The following is a 20387-nucleotide window of genomic DNA, read 5'->3' on the forward strand; positions in this document are numbered from 1 at the left end:
GTGGCACCCTGGGATTAGGTCAGCCCTGCCCTGCTGCTTGGGCACTGAGCCCTGTCCCTGCCCTATGCCTGCCCCATCCAGAACTAATAGTGTGACTTGGTGCACCATCATGTCCAGAGACGGAGCCTGCTGCCTTCACCCACCAGCTCAAACTGCTCAATCCAATGCCTTCCCAATGAATATCTGTGTGTGCCCTTCCCCATCCCTGTGGGCCAGCACCACAGGTAGTCGGCTGCCTCTTGATGGCGACCTATGCCACGCTGCAGCTGACCATGGATGTTTGAAAGGACAAGTGAAGATGTCAATCATTGAGATGGCTTGGATTTCTGTCCCTGCCCAAATCTCCTGTTGAATTGTAATCTTCAGTGTTGGAAGAGGGGCCTGGTGGATCATGGGGGCGGATGTCCCCCTTGCTGTTCTTGTGTTAGCGAGTGAGTTCTCACGAGATCTGGTTGTTTGAAAGTATGTAGCGCCTCCCCCTTCGCCCTCTTCCTCCTTCTCCCGTCATGTGAGACATGCCTGTTTCCCCTTTGCTTTCTGCCATGACTGTAAGTTCCCTGAGGCCTCTCCAGCCATACTTCCTGTACAGCCTTCGGAACTGTGACTCAATTAAACCTCCTTTCTTCATAAATTACCCAGTCTCAGGTAGTTATTTACAGCAATCCCAGAACCGACTAATACAACCATACATAATATGACTGGCCACCGACATTTCCAACCTGTTCTTTGCATATAATATTGCCGGGAAAAATGGCTTTCAGCAACACCCATGAGCTTGAATGTCATTAATATTTATTTCGGAAGAGAGCTGCTCATAAAAGCAAAGTGCCTTTCAGCTTCTCAGTAAAGTATAGAGGCAATGCTTCGGTTGGGTGGAGATCAAATTGTTAAAGGTGTTAAGGGAGTGGGCTGCCGTGACCCTCATTTCCCTCGCTTACTTAGTCCTTCAACCTAGACCTGTCTCTTGCAACAGGGAAAGGAGAGCAAGTTCTTTAAGTCTCTGTGGCCCTCTGCAGAGACCATCACAGGACGGAGCACAATAAGCAAAGAAGCCACACCAAGATGAATAGACCTTGTGACCCAGAGTCATGCCGGCCCTGGGCCTTGTCCTGGCCAGTCCCAGGGCCGGGGACTGGCGGACTCTGCAGAGCCCTTTGCCTATCAGGGGAGTCGGTGGGTTGCTCAGATCCTGGCATTTCTCGAGGGGCACAGGCTCATGTGAACAAGGAGGAGTACTCACTCCTTGCTGTGAGAACAAAAAGCCTGGGAGAAAAGGAAAAGGCAGGGGAGTGAATAAAAATAGAAACAGGCTCAGTGCTCTGACAGGCAAGATCCTCAATGAATCGGGCCCTTCAGTGAGTGGAAATATCTCATTTGAACTAGAATCCCACGGATAAGCTTTGGGGCTGTTTTCGCCACATTAACGCCCTGACAAAGGCCTGCACTATTGTTAATGCAGGAAATGAGAGGCGCTGGCTGGATTCCCCCTTCCTCCCTATTTATGCAGACGGTCCTGAAGGCTGTGTGGTGGTTACCTAGGAAACAGCTTGGATGTGAAACTTCAGAAAATGTGCTGTCAGGCAGCAGGGGATGCGATTGCTGATTTTTTGCAGGCATTGTGTGATGCCAGGCCATTTTATTAACCCCTCTGAACCAGCTTCCTCACATGTAAGCAGGAGATAATATCTACGTCTTTGTGTGTGTGTGTGTGTGTGTGTAGCACCATAGCTGGTTGTAGAACCCAGAAGACGTTCAATGTAGATGTTTTTCCCTTCTCTTCTACCCACCTCACAAGCTTGCTGCACTTAACAGGCACCACTGAATAAATAGGATATAGATATGATATAGAAACAGCTTTGGCAATGAATGAGAAGTTAATTGAATTTGTGTAACTGGAATTACATTTAAAGCGTAATAAGGAAGTTCCTTATATGGTGATAGATGATCAATCTTTTGTAAATTGAAAAGTCATTTAAGATACAAATACTTCTAATTCGTCACTTTGGTAAGCTTAAAAATTTTTTAATGCAGGCCGGGTGCCGTGGCTCACGCCTGTAATCCCAGCACTTTGGGAGGCCGAGGCGGGCAGATCACGAGGTCAGGAGATCGATACCATCCTGGCTAACACGGTGAAACCCTGTCTCTAAAAATTAAAAAAAAAAAAAAAAAAAAAAAAAAAAAAAAGTTAGCCGGGTGTGGTCGCGGGCGCCTTTAGTCCCCAGCTACTTGTGAGGCTGAGGCAGGAGAATGGCGTGAACCCGGGAGGTGGAACTTGCAGTGAGCTGAGATCGCACCACTGCACTCCAGCCTGGGCCACAGAATGAGACTCCATCTCAAAAAAGAAAAAAGTTAAATGTAATAGTCTGGATGTTCTTTGAATAAGCACAGCCACACAGTAAGGGTTGAGGGGCCTTATAACAAGCACCCCTTTTGGAGTTGAGACCCAAAAGAGAGATGGGTGTAGGAGTCAGATCTAGCAATAGCGAAATGCCTGCATAATCGCTGATGAAATCCATGTTACCGACTTGTGCAGCAACAATAGGCCTTTCAATGTCACCCTCCTACCCCCGAACCAGAGAGACTTCACAATCTCCCCACAGACAGTGCTGGGTGACTGTCGCCACTGCCGGCCTCAGCACTGAGCTCCCTGATCCGGCTTTTGCTGCACGGCATGGGAGCCCCAAGCACACGCTGTCTGCCAGCCAGACACCTGTCTCCCCGTGGTGAGAGTCAGCAGTATAACTAGAGGTTGTTGACCAAGTGAGCATTAAAGACTTCAAAGAAGTCAAAACTAGAAGCTTCCAGTTTAACAACGCAAATGTTACACGGACCACAGACTCCCCCTTCATATTCTCCCAGCTGCTAGGAGTTGGGGCCACTGCTGGCCCTCAGAGAGCCCCTCTCTTAGAGTCATCTTCAGCTAAAGTGAGCAGCCCACCCACAGTCACAGCCCCCTCCTCAGGGACGGCTTAGTGCAAGTGCTGGGCACTGGGGGATAGTACAAAAGTTTAGTTCCCTTGCCTCAGTTTGGGGCATCTCTGAGGGTCATCTGAGCTCCAGAGATACTTGGGACAGACCGAGACAGCTCCTGGGAATGCACCACCTGACTCCTGGCGTCCCCAGTCTTCCATTCTTCATTCTCTGACATGCTTCACATGCAAATCTCCTTCTGAGTCTGTTTCCCCAGGAACCAACCTGAGACAATTCATTTTAAAGTAACTACATCATATGTGCAGGTTATAAGAAGGTGATGGACTTCATCACATAGAATTGTATCTGGAAACTCATGTTCTTTGGTCATTTTTCTTGATACATGATCATGTGTCTCATTTTTAAAAATCATTCTCGGCCGGTTGCGGTGACTCATGCCTGTCATCCCAGCACTTTGGGATGCCAAGGCAGATGGATCACCTGAGGTCAGGAGTTCGAGACCAGCCTGGCCAACATGATGAAACCCCGTCTCTACTAAAAATACAAAATACATTAGCCGGGCATGGTGGCGGGCGCCTGTCATCCCAGCTACTTGGGAGGCTGAGGCTCAGGAGAATTGCTTGAACCCTGGAGGCAGAGGTTGTAGTGAGCCGAGATCGCGCCATTGCACTCCAGCCTGGGCGACAAGAGCCAAAACTCTGTCTAAAAAAAAAAAAAGAGAAAAACTATTCTCTGCAGAATTCCTATCTATCCAATGTTGGACTTCCAGCCCAGTTCTCATTTTCTTTTTTTTTTTTTTTTTGAAACAGAGTCTTGCTCTGTCGCCCAGGCTAGACTATAGTGCCATGATCTTGGCTCACTGCAACCTCCGCCTCCCAGGTTCAAGTGATTCTCGTGCCTCAGCCTCCCAAGTGGCTGGGATTACAGGCATGCACCACCATGCCCGGCTAAGATTTTGTATTTTTAGTAGAGACGGGGATTCACCGTATTGGTCAGGTTGGTCTCGAACTCCTGACCTTAGGTGATCCACCCGCCTTGACCTCCCAAAGTGCTGGGATTATAGGCATGAGCCACTGCACCCGGCCAGTCTTCATTTTCTTGTCAGTTCTTTCCTGTTTTCCATCTCCTTCTCTTCTTACTGCACTTTCTAGGAGACTCACTTGACCTATTTTCCAAGGTCTCCATGTGTTCACTTGTGTTTTTATATAGTTCTCAAGAACTTTTCTTTATTCTCCAAATTTTATTTTTTACATCTTCCTATTCTTATTTCATGGATTCTCTATCATCTCTTATCTGAGGAAATTCATGAGGTTTTCAAAGATGTTTTCCTCCCCCTACATAATTTCCTCTATGTTTCCGTTTTTACCCCTGTTTGCTTGTTCGGGTATATAGATTTATTTATTTATTTATTTATTTTATTTTATTTTTATTTTTTTTTTGAGATGGAATCTCTCTGTTGCCCAGGCTGCAGTGCAATGGTACGGTCTTGGCTCACTGTAACTTCCACCTCCCAGGTTCAAGCAATTCTCCTGCCTCAGCCTCCTGAGTAGCGGGGACTACAGGCACATGCCACCACACCCGACTTATTTTTGTATTTTTAGTAGAGATAGAGTTTCACCCTGTTGGCCAGATTGGTCTGCCCTGTGATGTCAGGCTCTGTTTGTTCTGTTTCTGGAGAATCCTGACTGATGCCTACACCTTTGAAAGGTGACTCTGCCACTTTGTCAGTCAAGAGCTGGAGCCTGCTTCCCTATCTCTTCAACCTAGGTTTGACCACGTGATTTGCTTTGGCAGATGGAACATTAGCAGCTGGGGACCTTTCTGCCACCACAAAAGCCTAGATTATCCTGATGGACGATGGAAGACACATGGCTGTTGTTCCAGCTGACATCAAGCCAACCACTGGACGAGACAGGAAGGCTCCCATAGAACACAAAGGCCCAAATGAACTGGCCTGGAGCAGAGAAACTGCTCAGCCAAACTGCAAAGCTGTGATTAACAAAGGCTTCATCTTAATCCACCAAATCTTGGGGTGGTTTGTTACACAGCAAACACTGACTGATATAGTCATTGTCATTAGGTCTTTCTTGAGCTGATCATATTCCCCAGAGTAGAATATGCCAATGTCCTGCTCCTTGTTCCTGGCTGCCAGCACTGTAAGAGCTGAGTGGAAGGCTGGGGTTTTCAGCACTCAATATGTAAGTATTCCCTTCATTTTCCAAGCAAGTTAGGGCAATTTATGAAGCTTTAGAGGGCACACAGTGTCCACATAGAAGACTGCCCTCATGTCTGACATCACGTACAAGTTTGGAGGGTTCCCAAAACCACCCTCAGCTTCAACAATTTGCTAGAAGGACTCACATAACTCACTGAACGCTGTTGTACTCACAGTTATGGTTTATTACAGGGAACAGAACACGGCTTAAAATCAGCCAAGGAAGGAGACGCATGAGGTGGAGACCAAGAGGGGCCCAAATGCAAAGGTTCAGGTTGTCCTTTCCCGGTGGAGTCCTGCACACTGTTAACTCTGCCCTCACCGGCTTTGATGTGTGACAACGTGCCCAGAGCATCACCAACCAGGAAAGCCCACCTGAGCCTTTGGGGCCCAGCATTTTTTTCCGGGCTTGACCACACATCACCCACATGGCTGGCCTTTACTGCTTAGCCCCTCCTGGAGGCAAGGCTGATACCTTTTATCTCCAGTCCCTGGGAGATTGGAACTGATGTTATGTGGCACAAAGCATGTGTCGTGAATCACACTGTTAGGCTGTCTGGTGGCCAATCCCCCCAAAGCAAAGACACTCCAGTTAGTCAGGACATTCCAGGGGCCTAGAGATCACCTCCTAGGTGCCAACGGCAAAGGCTGGACCTCTCTTTGGGCAAAATCAATTTTTCACTACATAAGCTACCCTCTGGCATTTGGCCAAGGCTTTCTTATACACAAAACAATCGTCTTTGTTTAGGCATCTATAGTTAGTGTAGTGTTTATTAGACAGATAGAGCAATAGTGGGAAACTCGTCTGTCCTATAAAGCGATTACATACATTTTCATATTTTTATACTGTTAATAATTTGATATTACTCTTTTCCTCCCTTGATCTGCTGTTATTTGTACGTTCTGATAAATTTATACTGAGTTATTTAGCATAGAAATTAGGTAACAGTCAGGTAAACCCAGTTCTTCCTCAGGTCAGCCATTTTATTACAACCTGAAGAGGTTTTAACTCAATCTCTCAGTATATTTGATCATCAATATCAGCATTATTTTAAGACTTGTTTATATAAGGTAGTTGACTCTTATTGGTAACAAGGCCAGTGTTACACCACATCACAATATGGTAACCCAAAAAATAGAAGCCAAAAGATATCACCACATTACCAGAGTCCTACTTCATCATTATCAATTACTCCAGTTCCATCATATGACCAAAATGTCCATCAATCATCAATCAAATGACCACCAATCATTATATCATATGACCAAAATGTCTCCCGAATGCTAACACTCAGGTTTGCAGACTTTCATTCGACATGGTCAGGTTCCAAAAGCACATGCAGTCTCAGCAATCCATAGCTCCACCTTTTCAGGCATCAGGTATATAACTGTGGTAAGAGACGGTATCAGCCAGGAGCGGTGACTCACATCTATAATTCCAGCGCTTTGGGAGGCCAGTGGGCAGATCACTCGAGGTCAGGAGTTCGAGACCAGTCTGGCCAACATGGTGAAACCCCGTCTCTACTAATAATACAAAAATTAGCCAGGCATGGTGGTGCATGCCTGTAATCCCAACTACTTGGGAGGGTGAGGCAGGAGAATCGCTTGAATCCAGGAGACAGAGGTTACAGTGACCCGAGATCACACCATTGTACTCTAGCCTAGGCAACAAGAGTGAAACTCTGTCTAAAAAAAAACAAAACAAACAAAAAAAGAGACAATATCACCTCTCGCTCAGAGTCTTTCTTGAAGCGCCAATGTAAATATCAGATCTCCCTCATGGCATAAACCATTTATTCATCCCTTTGCTCTTAGCTGCCTTTCCCCTTCTATCATTTTATTTTTACCAGTGTTTCCATCTTTGGAAAGGACGGTAGGTTTGGCCACTATGCTGGTATAGACTGCCAGAAGCAAGCACGGTGAAGCAGGGACTTCTGCCTCAGTCCTTTCCCACTCATATAGGATAGAGGCACGCAGGCACAGAACTAGTGCGCGCTCCCAGCAACCAGGTAACACAGCTGCATTCAGCGCTAACCCCAATTTTGCCAGACAGGGTGAAGGCACAGCTCACACCATCAGGCCCCCAGGAATTCTGACACAAAGCTTTAAAGGCCTGGTTCTAGCTTCTTGCTTAGGGATCATCCCTCCTTCTGGCACCTACCATTGCTGCCATGATCCTGCAGCCGCTGCATGAGGTAGGAAAAACGGAAGGTGAAGTGACATAGGGAAGAACTGTGTAGTCACATTAGCATCCCCCCATCCCTGCCTCCCCAGATCCCACAGAAAAGTCGAGGACTGTGGCCGGTGTGCACTCCCTTGGGCCCCTCTTGTGGAGTGTGTGCGTGAAGGCGTGTAAGCCAGCCCTTCCTGCCTTTATCACCCTGTTTTAGACAACACACATTTCAATTGCCTGTTCCACTTCTCTATCAAACTTTTATTCTGAGGGTTAAAGTGTGTTCCAAAGAAATGTAATTGCCTGATTGGTTCATCCTGCCTTCTGACCAGAAAAGCCAATGCACTGAGAACAGCAGGTTTCTTTCAATAGAAAAAGTTTAACGGCCGGGTGCAGTGGCTCACACCTGTAATCCCAGCACTTAGGGCGGCCGAGGCAGGCGGATCACCTGAGGTCAGGAGTTCAAGACCAGCCTGGCCAACATGGTGAAATCCTGTCTCTACTAAAAATACAAAAAAATTAGCCGGGTGTGGTGGCGGGTGCCTGTAATCCCAGTTACTCAGGAGGCTGAGGCAGAAGAATCGCTTGAACCTGGGAAACAGAGGTTGCAGTAAGCCAAGATCGTGCCACTGCACTCCAGCCTGGGCGACAGAGCGAGACTCCATCTCAAAAAAATAAACAAATAAATAAAAGTTTTAACTATCACAAGGCTGGCCAAAAGGAAAGAGTTGACTACTCAAATCACTCTCCTCAGAAATTCAGAGACTAGGGCTTTTAAAGGAGAATTTGGCAGGGAGGGGGCTAGGGAACGGGGAATGCTGATTGCTTGGGTTGAGGATAAAATCACAGGGTTGAAGCTGTCTTCCTACTGTTCTCGAGTTCCTTGGTGGGATCGCAAAACTAGTTCAGCCAGTTTCCCATTCTGGGTGGTGCCAGCTGGTTCATCAGGATGCAGTTTTGAACACCAGTCTTGGGTTTGACAATAGTGATGTTATCTATAGGAGCAGTTGGGGAGGTTATGACTCTTATGCCCTCTAGAACAATGGCTGGTTATTGTTTCACTATGCCTACATCTTAGCAGAGTTCAGACCCCTTCCTAATCTTAATCCGTGGCCTTTCGTAGTGTTAAAAAAGCAATTTGATCTTTGAACAAGGAAGGGTGTAGTTTTGGAAAGGGCTACTATCATGCTTACATTAAGGTTAACCCATGAACTAAATTCCTCTCTAGGTTAGCTTAGCCTATGCCCAGGAATGAACAAAGACAGCTTAGAGCTTAAGAGGCCAGACAGTCAGCTATGCCAGGTTTCTCTTACTGTCATAATTTTGCAAATACAGCTTGAGTGATTAACTGGTATAAATTGGGGCAATATTTTCAATTCTAGTCCTTTTGTGGTAACACCTGCATCTACCACTGCTCAACATCCAGTCCAGAGCCAGTGCCTATTCCGGTCAAGACCCGTTTGTAGACACCAGGGGCTTGTGTGTCCTGAATTGGTGGGCTCTTGGTCTCACCGACTTCAAAAAAGACCGCACAACCTCGCAGCAAGTGTTCCATCTCTTAGGGTGGCATGTGTGGGGTTTGTTCCTTCTGATGTTAGGATGTATTTGGAGTTTCATTCCTTCTGGTGGGTTCGGGGTTTCACCGGCTCAGGAGTGAAGCTGCAGACCTTGCAGGTGAGCATTACAGCTCTTAAAGCAGCGCATCTGGATTTGTTCGTTTCTCCTGGTGGGTTCGTGGTCTCACTAGCTTCAAGAGTGAAGTTGCTGACTTTCACAGTGAGTGTTGCAGCTTATGAAGGCAGTGTGAAGCCAGCAAGCGAGCAGCAGCAACACTTATCGCAAACAGCAAAAGAACAAAAGCACCAGCGTGCGGAAAGGGATGCACTCAGGTTGCTACTGTTGGCTCGGGCAGCCTGCTTTTATTCTCTTATCTGGCCCCACCCACATCCTGCTGATTGGTAGAGCCGAGTGGTCTGTTTTGACAGGGTGCTGATTGGTGCGTTTACAATCCCTGAGCTACACATAAAGGTTCTCCACGTCCCCACCAGATTAGCTAGATACAGAGTGTGGATTGGTGCATTGACAAACCCTGAGCTAGACACGGCACTGATTGGTGTGTTTACAAACCTTGAGCTAGATACAGAGTGCCCATTGGTGTATTTACAATCCCTGAGCTAGACGCAAAGGTTTTCCAAGGCCCCACCAGATTCAGGAGCCCAGCTGGCCTCACTCAGTGGATCCCGCACCAGGGCGGCAGGTGGAGCTGCCCGCTAGTCCCGCGCCGTGCATCCGCACTCCTCAGCCCCTGGGCAGTGGATGGGACCGGGAGCCACGGAGCAGGGGGCGGCGCTCGTCGGGGAGGCTTGGGCTGCACAGGAGCCCATGGAGCGGCGGGTGTGGGGAGGCTCAGCCATGGCGGGCTGCAGGTCCTGAGCCCTGCCTCACGGGAAGGCAGCTAAAGCCCGGCGAGAAATTGAAATTGAGCACAGCAGCTGCTGGCCCAGGTGCTAAGCCCCTCACTGCCCCGGGCCGGTAGGGCCCGCCGGCGGCTCTGAGTGCGGGGTTCACCGAGCCCACACCCACCCGGAACTCGCGCTGGCCCGCAAGCACCGCACGCAGCCCCGGTTCCTGCCCGCGCCTCTTCCTCCACATCTCCCTGCAAGCCTAGGGAGCCGGCTCCGGCCTTGGCCAGCCCAGAAAGGGGCTCCCACAGTGTAGCGGCGGGCTGAAGGGCTCCCCAAGTGCCACCAAAGTGGGAGCCCAGGCAGAGGAGGTACCGAGAGCGAGTGAGGGCTGCCAGCATGCTGTCACCGCTCAGGGCCATCAGCATCAGACCAACTTGGCAGCTCCGTGCAGGGCCTTGCCCTGGAGAATCTGCCCCACCACCATCCACATCCCTGCCTCTCTTGCTGGCTGGCTGAGCAGCTGGTATTGTGTGCCTCAGAGAGCACAAGAGGAACATGTGTGGATTCAGCCATGTCTACACTGCAGCATCCCCACTACCCCCATATCCACGCCTTCCATGAACCCAGGTGGCCACCCAAGCAAGTGCACAGGATACCCACTTGCCAATTCCAACCACTTTCTCATCCTGGAAGGGTGTTCTGATGGGCGCTGACATGTCCTACTTCACCGTAGCCCTCAAATTCTCATAGTGATTTCCACAGGGCTGTGCCCCATATGTGCATCCCTTTAAGAGGCCAGTTTTCCATTGCCACCTGGCTTAGTCTATGGCCAGGCCATTGGCTACTGCCCATGAGTCGGCAAAAACTCAAACAGAGGGGCAAACAGCATGCATCTCAGCCCACTGAGCTGATTTGTTTGTACCTTTTTCAGTCAGAATGGCGCCTTCCAAATAGGATGCTATCTGCTCACATTGGAACTGCCATCCATAAACCAAGTAGCTCTTTGTTGATCAATAAAAGTTGTTTATAGGGTAACACTCAACTGGTTATACGGCCCAGCAGCTCCTCGGGTGGTTCCGAGTCAATGCTAGGGGAGAAGAGGCTCCTTGCTCACAAGTGTCTCCTCCTTGCATTCCCCTGGTACCATGGTCCTGTATAAACCAATTCCATTTTACTATGGAGCTTTTCTGAGCACTGTTTTCTCCATTAGAGTGTTTCTCTGACATTGTCCAAGACATTCTGAATATTTCAGGTTTTAAGATCAGTTTATGTCCTTCAGTCATAGGGCAGCTTCAATTAATGTCCAGTAGAAGGTTAGTAACTAATTGCCTTTTGAATGGAATTTTCCTAGTCCAAAATCCCAGTAGTCATCACTGGGTGGCTCTCAGAGGCTACTACAATAAGTTCCAACCTGCCCCCTGCACAGACACATTGCACAGATAATCTGTCCCCATCATTACTCTAGTAAAATTAACAACCTGCATGGGCTCAGGTAATTTTCTTGATTCCAATTTTTGGCATGTTCAGCCAATATTGGCTGAAGGGTAGATTTACATGCTTAATGTCTTATAGTACTAGGTGAGGGAAGCAGTCCCCAGTCAGACTCAATATCCATGTGCTTAATAAACTCAGGTAAAGGAGATACCACCACTTCACATAAAGTCTGTTCAGACATTCCAAATTTCATCCAAACTTTCACTTAATTTCTTCAATATTTCATTCCCATATCCTCTCAATCTAACTGTAGCCCCTTAGAACTTCAACAGCTTTTTGGAATCACAGTGCATGGGCCTCCTGTGTCAAGGAGTCCTAGAAATGTCTTCTCTCCACCTGCTGACCATTTACCCACATGCATGCATACACCCTCAGTTCCCCAGCTGAAGATGGGGTTAAGGGACTCAGGCCCTTTTGTCAATCTTCATCCTGATTAGATTGTGAGACCATTGTCTCAATGATTGAAAATCAGGTTTCTCATTGTCATCCTTGCTTGCTGGCTTTTAAAATTCCTCCAAACTATGAAGCAGAGTTTGTTTAAAGTGAATAAAGCAGATTTATTTAAAGCCCTTCACAGCCGGGCACGGTGGCTCATGCCTATAATCCCTGCACTTTGGGAGGCCGAGACAGGCAGATCACCTGAGGGTCAAGAGCTCAAGACAAGCCTGGTCAACATGGTGAAACCCCGTCTACTAAAAATACAAAAATTAGCCAAGCATGGTGGCAGGTGCCTGTAATTCCAGCTACTTGGGAGGCTGAGGCAGGAGAATCGCTTGAATCTGGGAGGCAGAGGTTGCAGTGAGCCAAGATCACGCCACTGTACTCCAGCCTGGGTGACAGAGCAAGACTCTGTCTCAAAAAAAAAAAAAAAAAAAAAAAAAATCTTCACTGCTGGGGGACAAGCAGGGACTCCTATCAGTCCCTACAGTTTCTGAGAGTGCTGCATTAAGGCTTTTGTCTTCACTCCATCAAGGTCTGCTGTATTCCTGCCACTAATAACCACTGAAAGATTTCTGTCCTGCTGGGATGAGTCCCTTGACTTTCTCCTCTGTCCTTCCCCCATTCCCCTGCACATCTTAGCTATTGGTTGCATCTGCTTAACTGTTCCCTCTGGTAGCAGCACTGACGTTAGTGGCTCTAGCTTGGGCCCACCTGAATACAAGCTTAGAACAGCCTCAGGATCCATCCCAATACTCTTACTTTTATTTTAGTTATTACAGATAACAATAACCAAGAGATTGGTACTAGCTTGTTCCTTGTTACTTTTCATTTCCTTATTTATCCAGTACCAACTCCTCAGAATTGTAGCCATTATTTCTAAATTCCTTTGGTAACTTCTGCCTCCAGCAACTAACTGCAGCACAGCACCATTTCCGTACCACTGGCAACCCTGTGGCCATCCAGTAATCAAAGGCTCATTACTTCCAACCATTTAATCACCCCCAGCCCTTTCCTCCTTCTTCCTCTCAAATCACATGTTACAGCGAGTCAGGGTGGGGCTAGTGAATCCCACCTATGACACCAACTGTGAAGTGTTTTGGCGACCTGTAATGTCAGAGGGAACAGTCATTAAGACCACTGTTGCTTCTGAAACCAATTGCAAATACAAGGGTCTCCAAGATCACCCTTAGGTTTGATAATTTACTAGAAGGAGTCACAGAACTTAACTGAAATCTGTTATACTTACAGTAATGATTTTTTTTACATGGAAAGGATACAAATCAAAACCAGCCAAGGGAAAAGTGCCTACAGTGAAGTCCAGGGGAGTCAAACGTAGTTTTTTTTTGTGGAGTCAGGGCATATTACTTTCCCAATATCAACATATGACAACACACATGGAGTGTTACTGACCAGTGAAGCTCACATAAGCTTTGTTGTTCAGTTTTTACTGTGGTTTGGGTGCATGTTTGTGGATGTCCTAGACTACGCATCCGAACTCCATCATTTTCACAGGCAGCTACCCCTGGAACACCTCTTGATTCTAGGGGTGCACACTACAGGCATGGCCTACCCTCAGGAGGACTGACCCAGAGAGAAGTGTTCTCAGGCATTGGAAGTGGGTTCTGGGCAATCTGAGAATGATATTCAAGCACCATAATATTTGGAACGTGGTCTAGAACAGGAATGCAAGCTTTGAGTGAACATGACCTCTTTGATCTACAAATTGTCTCCTATGGGAAGGGGGCTGGACAGGAAAGGAAAAAGCATGCCTGCTGGTTGGAATAGATCCTGTTATTTAGCTAATCCTCTTTGTGCTTTTCAAATCTTTAATTAGCCCACCTTCTCTTCTTAACTACTACAAGATTATCACTGATTTAAGTTTTTCAGGCACTAGACAATACAAAAGATCTACAAAAACTTTACATCTACAAGCCAAGGCACAGAATATCAGCCCCAGAAAGAGACTGTGACCTTCCTTCCTCATCAGGATCCCAAGAAGCCATAGAACAAGAGGCTAAGAGGTTGGAAGGACACTGGAAAGGCTTCATGCTGCTGTAGGTCGTGGACAGACAAGCTTTGTGTCTGGAGCTGCTGCTAGTGGGCCACTCAGTAAGTTCACCCAGGCTCCCACATTCTCCATGCTCTGTTTCAGGAAACAACCAGAACTGTGGACAATCTTACCAAAGATGCTAACATCATCACCAGAGAATTAAAGAAATCCAGTGAGTGGCCCACAAAAATTGGCTGGCATAGGACATGATCCTAGCTTCCCACAGGGCACTTGGGATTGTGCAATCAGAAGTGACTGATGTGCATATGTTTCCACAGACCTCTCTGATGTCTATGCCATCACCAAAAATATTCAGACTGCAAACCAGGAAATGCATTGAATTGCCACTATTGTCCTTATACTTCCGTTTAAGGACACTCCAGGCCCAACGTCTCAAGACCTTTTAGGCTAGCTTCCTTCAAACCTCAAATCTTGGTTTCTGTCTAATTTAACCTTTAACGCTTTTCCCATTTGCCCTGAGAACACTTGCCGGCAGCACTTCTGGCTGCAGCATTTACCCAAAGATACCTTTGCCAGGAAAGACCTTGCTTTTATTATTACTTTTGCATTTCTCTAGCATATTGACATTGGAAACAGAAGACATCATTCTATTTATAGCATTCTGTTTTTAGTGGTGGTAGCTCCATTTACAAAATATAATAATTCTTGATCGCTGAAAATGTCAGAGCCTAGAAAACGCAGCATTCCTATGCGTGATGTTAACATCATTAAATAGCTGTTGGCCAAAGACTCATGTGATGAATACAGTTTTTCTAAAATAAATGGCTCAGATGATTCAGATGATTCTGATATTAGGTCTGTTTAGAAATAAAACTTCAAAAACAGTTTTTATATTTTACTTCCACATTGAAAATCAGTCAGATTTGCTTTGGCCTCAAAGAATGTGTTTATGTAAAATTAAATGAGCACTAGCAGCCAGCTGTACTTTTTTTTCCTAAATGGGAAAAGGGTTAATAATTATTGTTTTAAACATATGCTAGGTATACCTCTCTTGAATGCTGATCTCTAAGACTCTCTAACACCTGTCATTCTAGAACACAGTCAGCAGATGACACAGCTAGATCTTCCGGGCCATTGAGAACACGAAGGCCAGCGCACCCCTGAGACCTAATTGAATCCGCCTCAACCTTACAGTGAAGGCTATTCCATCCCCAATAGCATCGAATACAGTGAAGGTTATTCCATCCCCAATAGCATCGAATACAGTGAAGCTATTCCATCCCTACAGTGAAGCTATTCCATCCCTACAGTGAAGGCTATTCCATCCCCAATAGCATTGAATACAGTGAAGGCTATTCCATCCCCAATAGCATTGAATACAGTGAAGGCTATTCCATCCCCAATAGCATTGAATACAGTGAAGGCTATTCCATCCCCAGTAGCATTGAATACAGTGAAGGCTATTCCATCCCCAGTAGCATTGAATACAGTGAAGGTTATTCCATCCCCAGTAGCACTGAATACAGTGAAGGCTAGTCCATCCCCAGTAGCATTGGATACAGTGAAGGCTATTCCATCCCCAGTAGCACTGAATACAGTGAAGGCTATTCCATCCCCAGTAGCATTGGATACAGTGAAGGCTATTCCATCCCCAGTAGCACTGAATACAGTGAAGGCTATTCCATCCCCAGTAGCATTGGATACAGTGAAGGCTATTCCATCCCCAGTAGCATTGAATACAGTGAAGGCTATTCCATCCCCAGTAGCATTGGATACAGTGAAGGCTATTCCATCCCCAGTAGCATTGAATACAGTGAAGGCTATTCCATCCCCAGTAGCATTGAATACAGTGAAGGCTATTCCATCCCCAGTAGCATTGGATACAGTGAAGGCTATTCCATCCCCAGTAGCATTGAATACAGTGAAGGTTATTCCATCCCCAATAGCATTGAATACAGTGAAGGTTATTCCATCCCTAGTAGCACTGAATACAGTGAAAGTTATTCCATCCCTAATAACATTGAAGGACAGATTTTGTCTGTCGGAAACAGTAAGAGAATAACCACGGGCTCACAGTTGCCAATTTTTTACCAACGACTTTGGCTTGACCAAACTTCAATTTGGCTTTTACCCATAAATCCCTAAATGTTGCCTTTCACGCAAGCACTCAGAGGCGCACTGTCTTCCTGAAAGGCTCAGTTGCACACTCAGCTGAGTATAGAGAAAAATATTTCCTGTCGAAGAGACCTGATTTTGCCACCTGTCTACCCATCCACTTGCCCTCCTCCATAACAAAGCTTCTGCAAGTCCTGCTTACCCCACCCTACTAAAGAAAAGCTTTATCTAGTTGATTTTGGATACACACAGGTTAATAAAACCAGAGCATTCTCTTTATTTCAATAGGCTATTTGGTTAGTTTTTTTCTTTTTTTTTTTCTTTTTTTTTTTTTTTTTTTTGAGACAGAGTTCACTCTTGTTGCCCAGGCTGCAGTGCAATGGCGCCATCTCGGCTCACCACAATCTCCGCCTCCTGGGTTCAAGTGATTCTCCTGCCTCAGCCTCCCAAGTAGCTGGGATTACAAGCATGCACCACCACACTCAGCTAATTTTGTATTTTTAGTAGAGACGGGGTTTCTCCATATTGGTCAGGCTGGTCTCAAACTCCCGACCTCAGGTGATCTGCCTGCCGTGGCCTCCCAAAATGCTGGGATTACAGGCGTGACCCACCGCACCCGCCCTAGTTTCTTTTTATCTAAGTCTGGATTTCCTTTTTTTTAAGAGACAGGGTCTCACCGTGTTGCCCAGGCTAGATTTGAACTCCTGGGCTCAAGCAACTCTCCCACCTCAACCTCCTGAAGAGTTGCAAGTCCATTCAGGTGCCATCGCTCCCAGCTTGGATTTGTATTTATCTGACCATAGGGTCATCTGACGCCCACAGGTGAGGGTGGCAGATAAATTGCCCTGCTCACGCCCTGTCTAGACATGATGACATACACCATGATGCTCTTGCTGCCCATCCCCAAGGCAGCAGGTGACAGCACTGGGTGGGGGCTATAATTACATTACCAACCCCCGCAGGGGAGGCAGCAGCGGGTCTGGTGCATGGGTGGGGGCGGGCACCTGTACAAGGACGTGGTCTCTTTGAGAACCACCATGTTGCCCACGCAACTCCCTCACCCCCTCCCTACTGCAAATTCACAATGAAGCCAGCGCCCTCACAATGGCCAGCTCCCTTCACTGCTGCCCAGGAACCCTCTCAGTCCCTCGGGTGGTCAGTGCCAGCATGTAGATCGGTGGCTGAAACCTGCATTGTTGCAGAGGTGCCTGGGGTCTGTATCAAGAGAGCTTGATCCTTGGAGGCAGCCATAGGTGAGTCCCCTGTCCTTGGTCCTGCCACGACCCATCAATCATCCTGGATGCAATGGCATTCAGCCCTGCCTGGAGTGACAGAGCCTCCTTGTATCCCTGTCCCACCTCCCCACCCTCTCCCTAGAAAGACTTCTGCTGTGTTGCCTCCTCCTCCAGGGCCCCTCCCAGCCTTTCAGTCTATCGTCATAATATGGCGGATGCTCTGCGGATTTTCAAGGCCCTCAGCAGCGGCTGCTGCAGGAAATAGGGGGTGCAGCTCTTTGCTCTCTAGCACTTATTAACTGTCTGACCAAAAAGCCCCTGTTTCAAGGACATGGGAGGAGGACAAGGACATCCTTAGTGACATTCAGGATGCCGGGCCATGGTGTGGTTCTTTTTTCATTTCAGTTTTGGGAGGTCATCAGCAATGAGCATGGGATCGACCCCACAGGCAGTTACCATGGAGACAGTGACTTGCAGCTGGAGAGAATCAACGTGTACTACAATGAGGCTGCTGGTGTGGGATGTGTGTGCCCAGGAATCCTTGCTTTCCATGATGTGGGAGATGAAACGTCCTAGGAATATGCATGCGACAAAGGCATGCTCCTCACATATTCATTTCAAATGCCAACTGCTGGAAAAACATGCTTTATGGTTTCCTAAGATTCCTGCCTGTTTTCTCGCTCTGTTGCCCAGGCTGGAGTGCAGTGGCACGATCTCGGCTCACTGCAAGCTCCGCCTCCCAGGTTCACGCCATTCTCCTGCCTCAGCCTCCCGAGTAGCTGCAACTACAGGTGCCCGCCACCATGCCCAGCTAATTTTTTGTATTTTTAGTAGAGACGGAGTTTCACCATGTTAGCCAGGATGGTCTCGATCTCCTGACCTTGTGATCTGCCCACCTTGGCCTCCCAAAGTGCTGGGATTATAGGCGTGAGCCACTGCGCCCAGCCAGGACCTCCTTTTTCTTAAAATCAGAAAACCTCCTCTTTTCCTTTTGTCTCAGATACTGGAATTGAATGCTGCTCTGACTCCCTCCCCGAGCCAGGTCTAAGTCAGTTCTCATCCCAGCAGGTAACAAATATGTACCTCGGGCCATCCTGGTGGATCTGGAGCCTGGAACTACAGACTCCGTCAGGTCTGGACCCTTTGGCCAGATCTTCAGGTCAGACAACTTCGTGTTCGGTATGTAGTCATGATCACTGGGAACTGGCCAAATGACACACCTTCTTCCTAACAGCCCTGCAAAGCACAGTTCTTAGTGTTCAGTGCCGAGGCCACACTGTGTCCACGGCAGCCCTGAGTCCTGGCCTAGCTCCATGCAGTCCATGGGCGGTCATGGCTCACAGATCAATGCCAGCCTGCAGAGGGCTGCTGCAGCCCTCCCATTGCAGAGCAGCCTCAGACTGGAAGGAATAAAGAGCAAGGAAAAGCTTCAAGCCAGGCTTCATAGGCTATAGGCAACTTGAAAGGACTTCAAAGAGCCAGGGGCCTTGGGAGGCCAAGGTGGATGGATCACGAGGTCAGGAGATCGAGACCATCCTGCCTAACACGGTGAAACCCCGTCTCTACTAAAAATACAAAAAATTAGCTGGGCGTGGTGGCGAGCGCCTGTAGTCCCAGCTACTCGGGAGGCTGAGGCAGGAGAATGGCGTGAACCCAGGAGGCGGAGCTTATGGTGAGCTGAGATCGTGCCACTGCGCCACTGCACTCCAGTCTGGGTGACAGAGTGAGACTCTGTCTCAAAAATAAACAAATAAATAAATAAATAGCCAGGGGCCAAAAGCACAGGTTATGACCAGAGCTAGACAGATGCTGAGGCCACCTTCTCTCCTGGTCACACTGCCTTCACCTTGCCTGTTTAATTGTACTTGAGTATAAAGGGAATGCCTCTTAAAAATGTATGTATTTCAAAACCAATTAAGTTTTCTAACCCTATCCTCTTCCTCAGTCAACGGCCTCAGATTTGCTAAACTTACTTCTAACTTTACTATGATCCCGAAGGTTTCTGAGGGTCACTCACATAGAAAAATACTTCTGGCCAGGTGCGGTGGCTCACACCTGTAATCCCAGCACCTTGGGAGGCCAAGGTGGGTGAATCACCTGAGGTTAGGAGTTTGGGACCAGCCTGGCCAACATGGTGAAACCCTGTCTCTACTAACAATATAAAAATTAGCTGGGCATGGTGGCAGGTGCCTGTAATCCCAGCTACTAGGGAGGCTGAGGCAGGAGAATTGCTTGAACCTGGGAGGCAGAGGTTGCAGGGAGCCGAGATGGAGATGCTGCACTCCAGCCTAGGTGACAGAGCACGACTCCATCTCAAAAAAACAAAAAAGAAAAAGAAAAATATTTCTTTAGGTAAAAGAAGAGTATTCAAAAGAGAAGAGTCTGCCAGTCTAAGACCAGTCCTACCTTCTCCTCCATAGTCAAAATGACAGATTTTGAAATTCCTTATGTTTTAGTGTCTAATGTTCACTTTCCCTCCGGCAGGCCAGAGCGGAGCCGGGAATAACTGGGCCAAGGGCCACTACACAGAGGGAGCCGAGCTGGTCGACTCGGTCCTGGATGTGGTGAGGAAGGAGTCAGAGAGCTGTGACTGTCTCCAGGGCTTCCAGCTGACCCACTCTCTGGGGGGCGGCACGGGGTCCGGGATGGGCACCCTGCTCATCAGCAAGATCCGGGAAGAGTACCCAGACCGCATCATGAACACCTTCAGCGTCATGCCCTCACCCAAGGTGTCAGACACGGTGGTGGAGCCCTACAACGCCACCCTCTCTGTCCACCAGCTGGTGGAAAACACAGATGAAACCTACTGCATTGATAACGAGGCCCTGTATGACATCTGCTTCCGCACCCTGAAGCTGACCACCCCCACCTACGGGGACCTCAACCACCTGGTGTCGGCCACCATGAGCGGGGTCACCACCTGCCTGCGCTTCCCGGGCCAGCTGAACGCAGACCTGCGCAAGCTGGCGGTGAACATGGTGCCCTTCCCCCGCCTGCACTTCTTCATGCCCGGCTTTGCGCCCCTGACCAGCCGGGGCAGCCAGCAGTACCGGGCGCTCACGGTGCCCGAGCTCACCCAGCAGATGACCTGCCCTTGCCTAGCATCCATACACTAAGAGGAGAGGGGCGGGGAAAGTGAAATGTTTTTCAGCAGCTGCACAAGAACCGGGACAGCTTCCTGTGAGTCACCAGTGTGATGAGGCTCTCCAGTGGTGACGTAATCAGACCTGCATCGTCCCAGCCTTCAGACAAGAACAACTAAATGAGTGAGAGCATCTCTGGCCTTTGCATTGAGCTCTGAATCCAGTGCCTCTCTAGATTACAAAGTATTTAAAATCCTGCTTCATGGTGGGTCCAGTGAGGGACT

At 48.0% G+C, this 20387-nt stretch overlaps 1 protein-coding gene and 1 long non-coding RNA gene across 2 annotated transcripts; both read left to right on the plus strand.

The window, feature by feature from the left end:
• The first annotated feature begins 499 nt into the window (after nt 1–499).
• On the plus strand, nt 500–14457 carry LOC129473279 (uncharacterized). The gene is made up of 3 exons (XR_008654233.2): nt 500–600; nt 4699–5129; nt 13547–14457. It is a non-coding gene; the product is annotated as an uncharacterized lncRNA (long non-coding RNA).
• Nucleotides 14458–17389: 2932 nt separating this feature from the next.
• Nucleotides 17390–20136, plus strand: LOC129473180 (tubulin beta-1 chain-like). The gene is made up of 3 exons (XM_055263408.1): nt 17390–17534; nt 18089–18199; nt 19505–20136. The coding sequence occupies exons 1-3, from the start codon at nt 17390–17392 to the stop codon at nt 20134–20136; spliced, it is 888 nt and encodes a 295-aa protein (XP_055119383.1).
• Nucleotides 20137–20387: the final 251 nt, after the last annotated feature.

The sequence above is a fragment of the Symphalangus syndactylus genome, chromosome 23 (genome assembly GCF_028878055.3).
Source record: "Symphalangus syndactylus isolate Jambi chromosome 23, NHGRI_mSymSyn1-v2.1_pri, whole genome shotgun sequence".
Lineage (NCBI taxonomy): Eukaryota > Metazoa > Chordata > Mammalia > Primates > Hylobatidae > Symphalangus > Symphalangus syndactylus.

Coding starts and splice junctions, on each gene's coding strand:
- LOC129473180 (XM_055263408.1), top strand. CDS start 17,390: ATGCCGGGCCATGGTGTGGTTCTTTTTTCATTTCAGTTTTGGGAGGTC. Junction 17,535..18,088: donor GTACTACAATGAGGCTGCTG/GTGTGGGATGTG, acceptor TCATCCCAGCAG/GTAACAAATATGTACCTCGG. Junction 18,200..19,504: donor GTCAGACAACTTCGTGTTCG/GTATGTAGTCAT, acceptor TCCCTCCGGCAG/GCCAGAGCGGAGCCGGGAAT.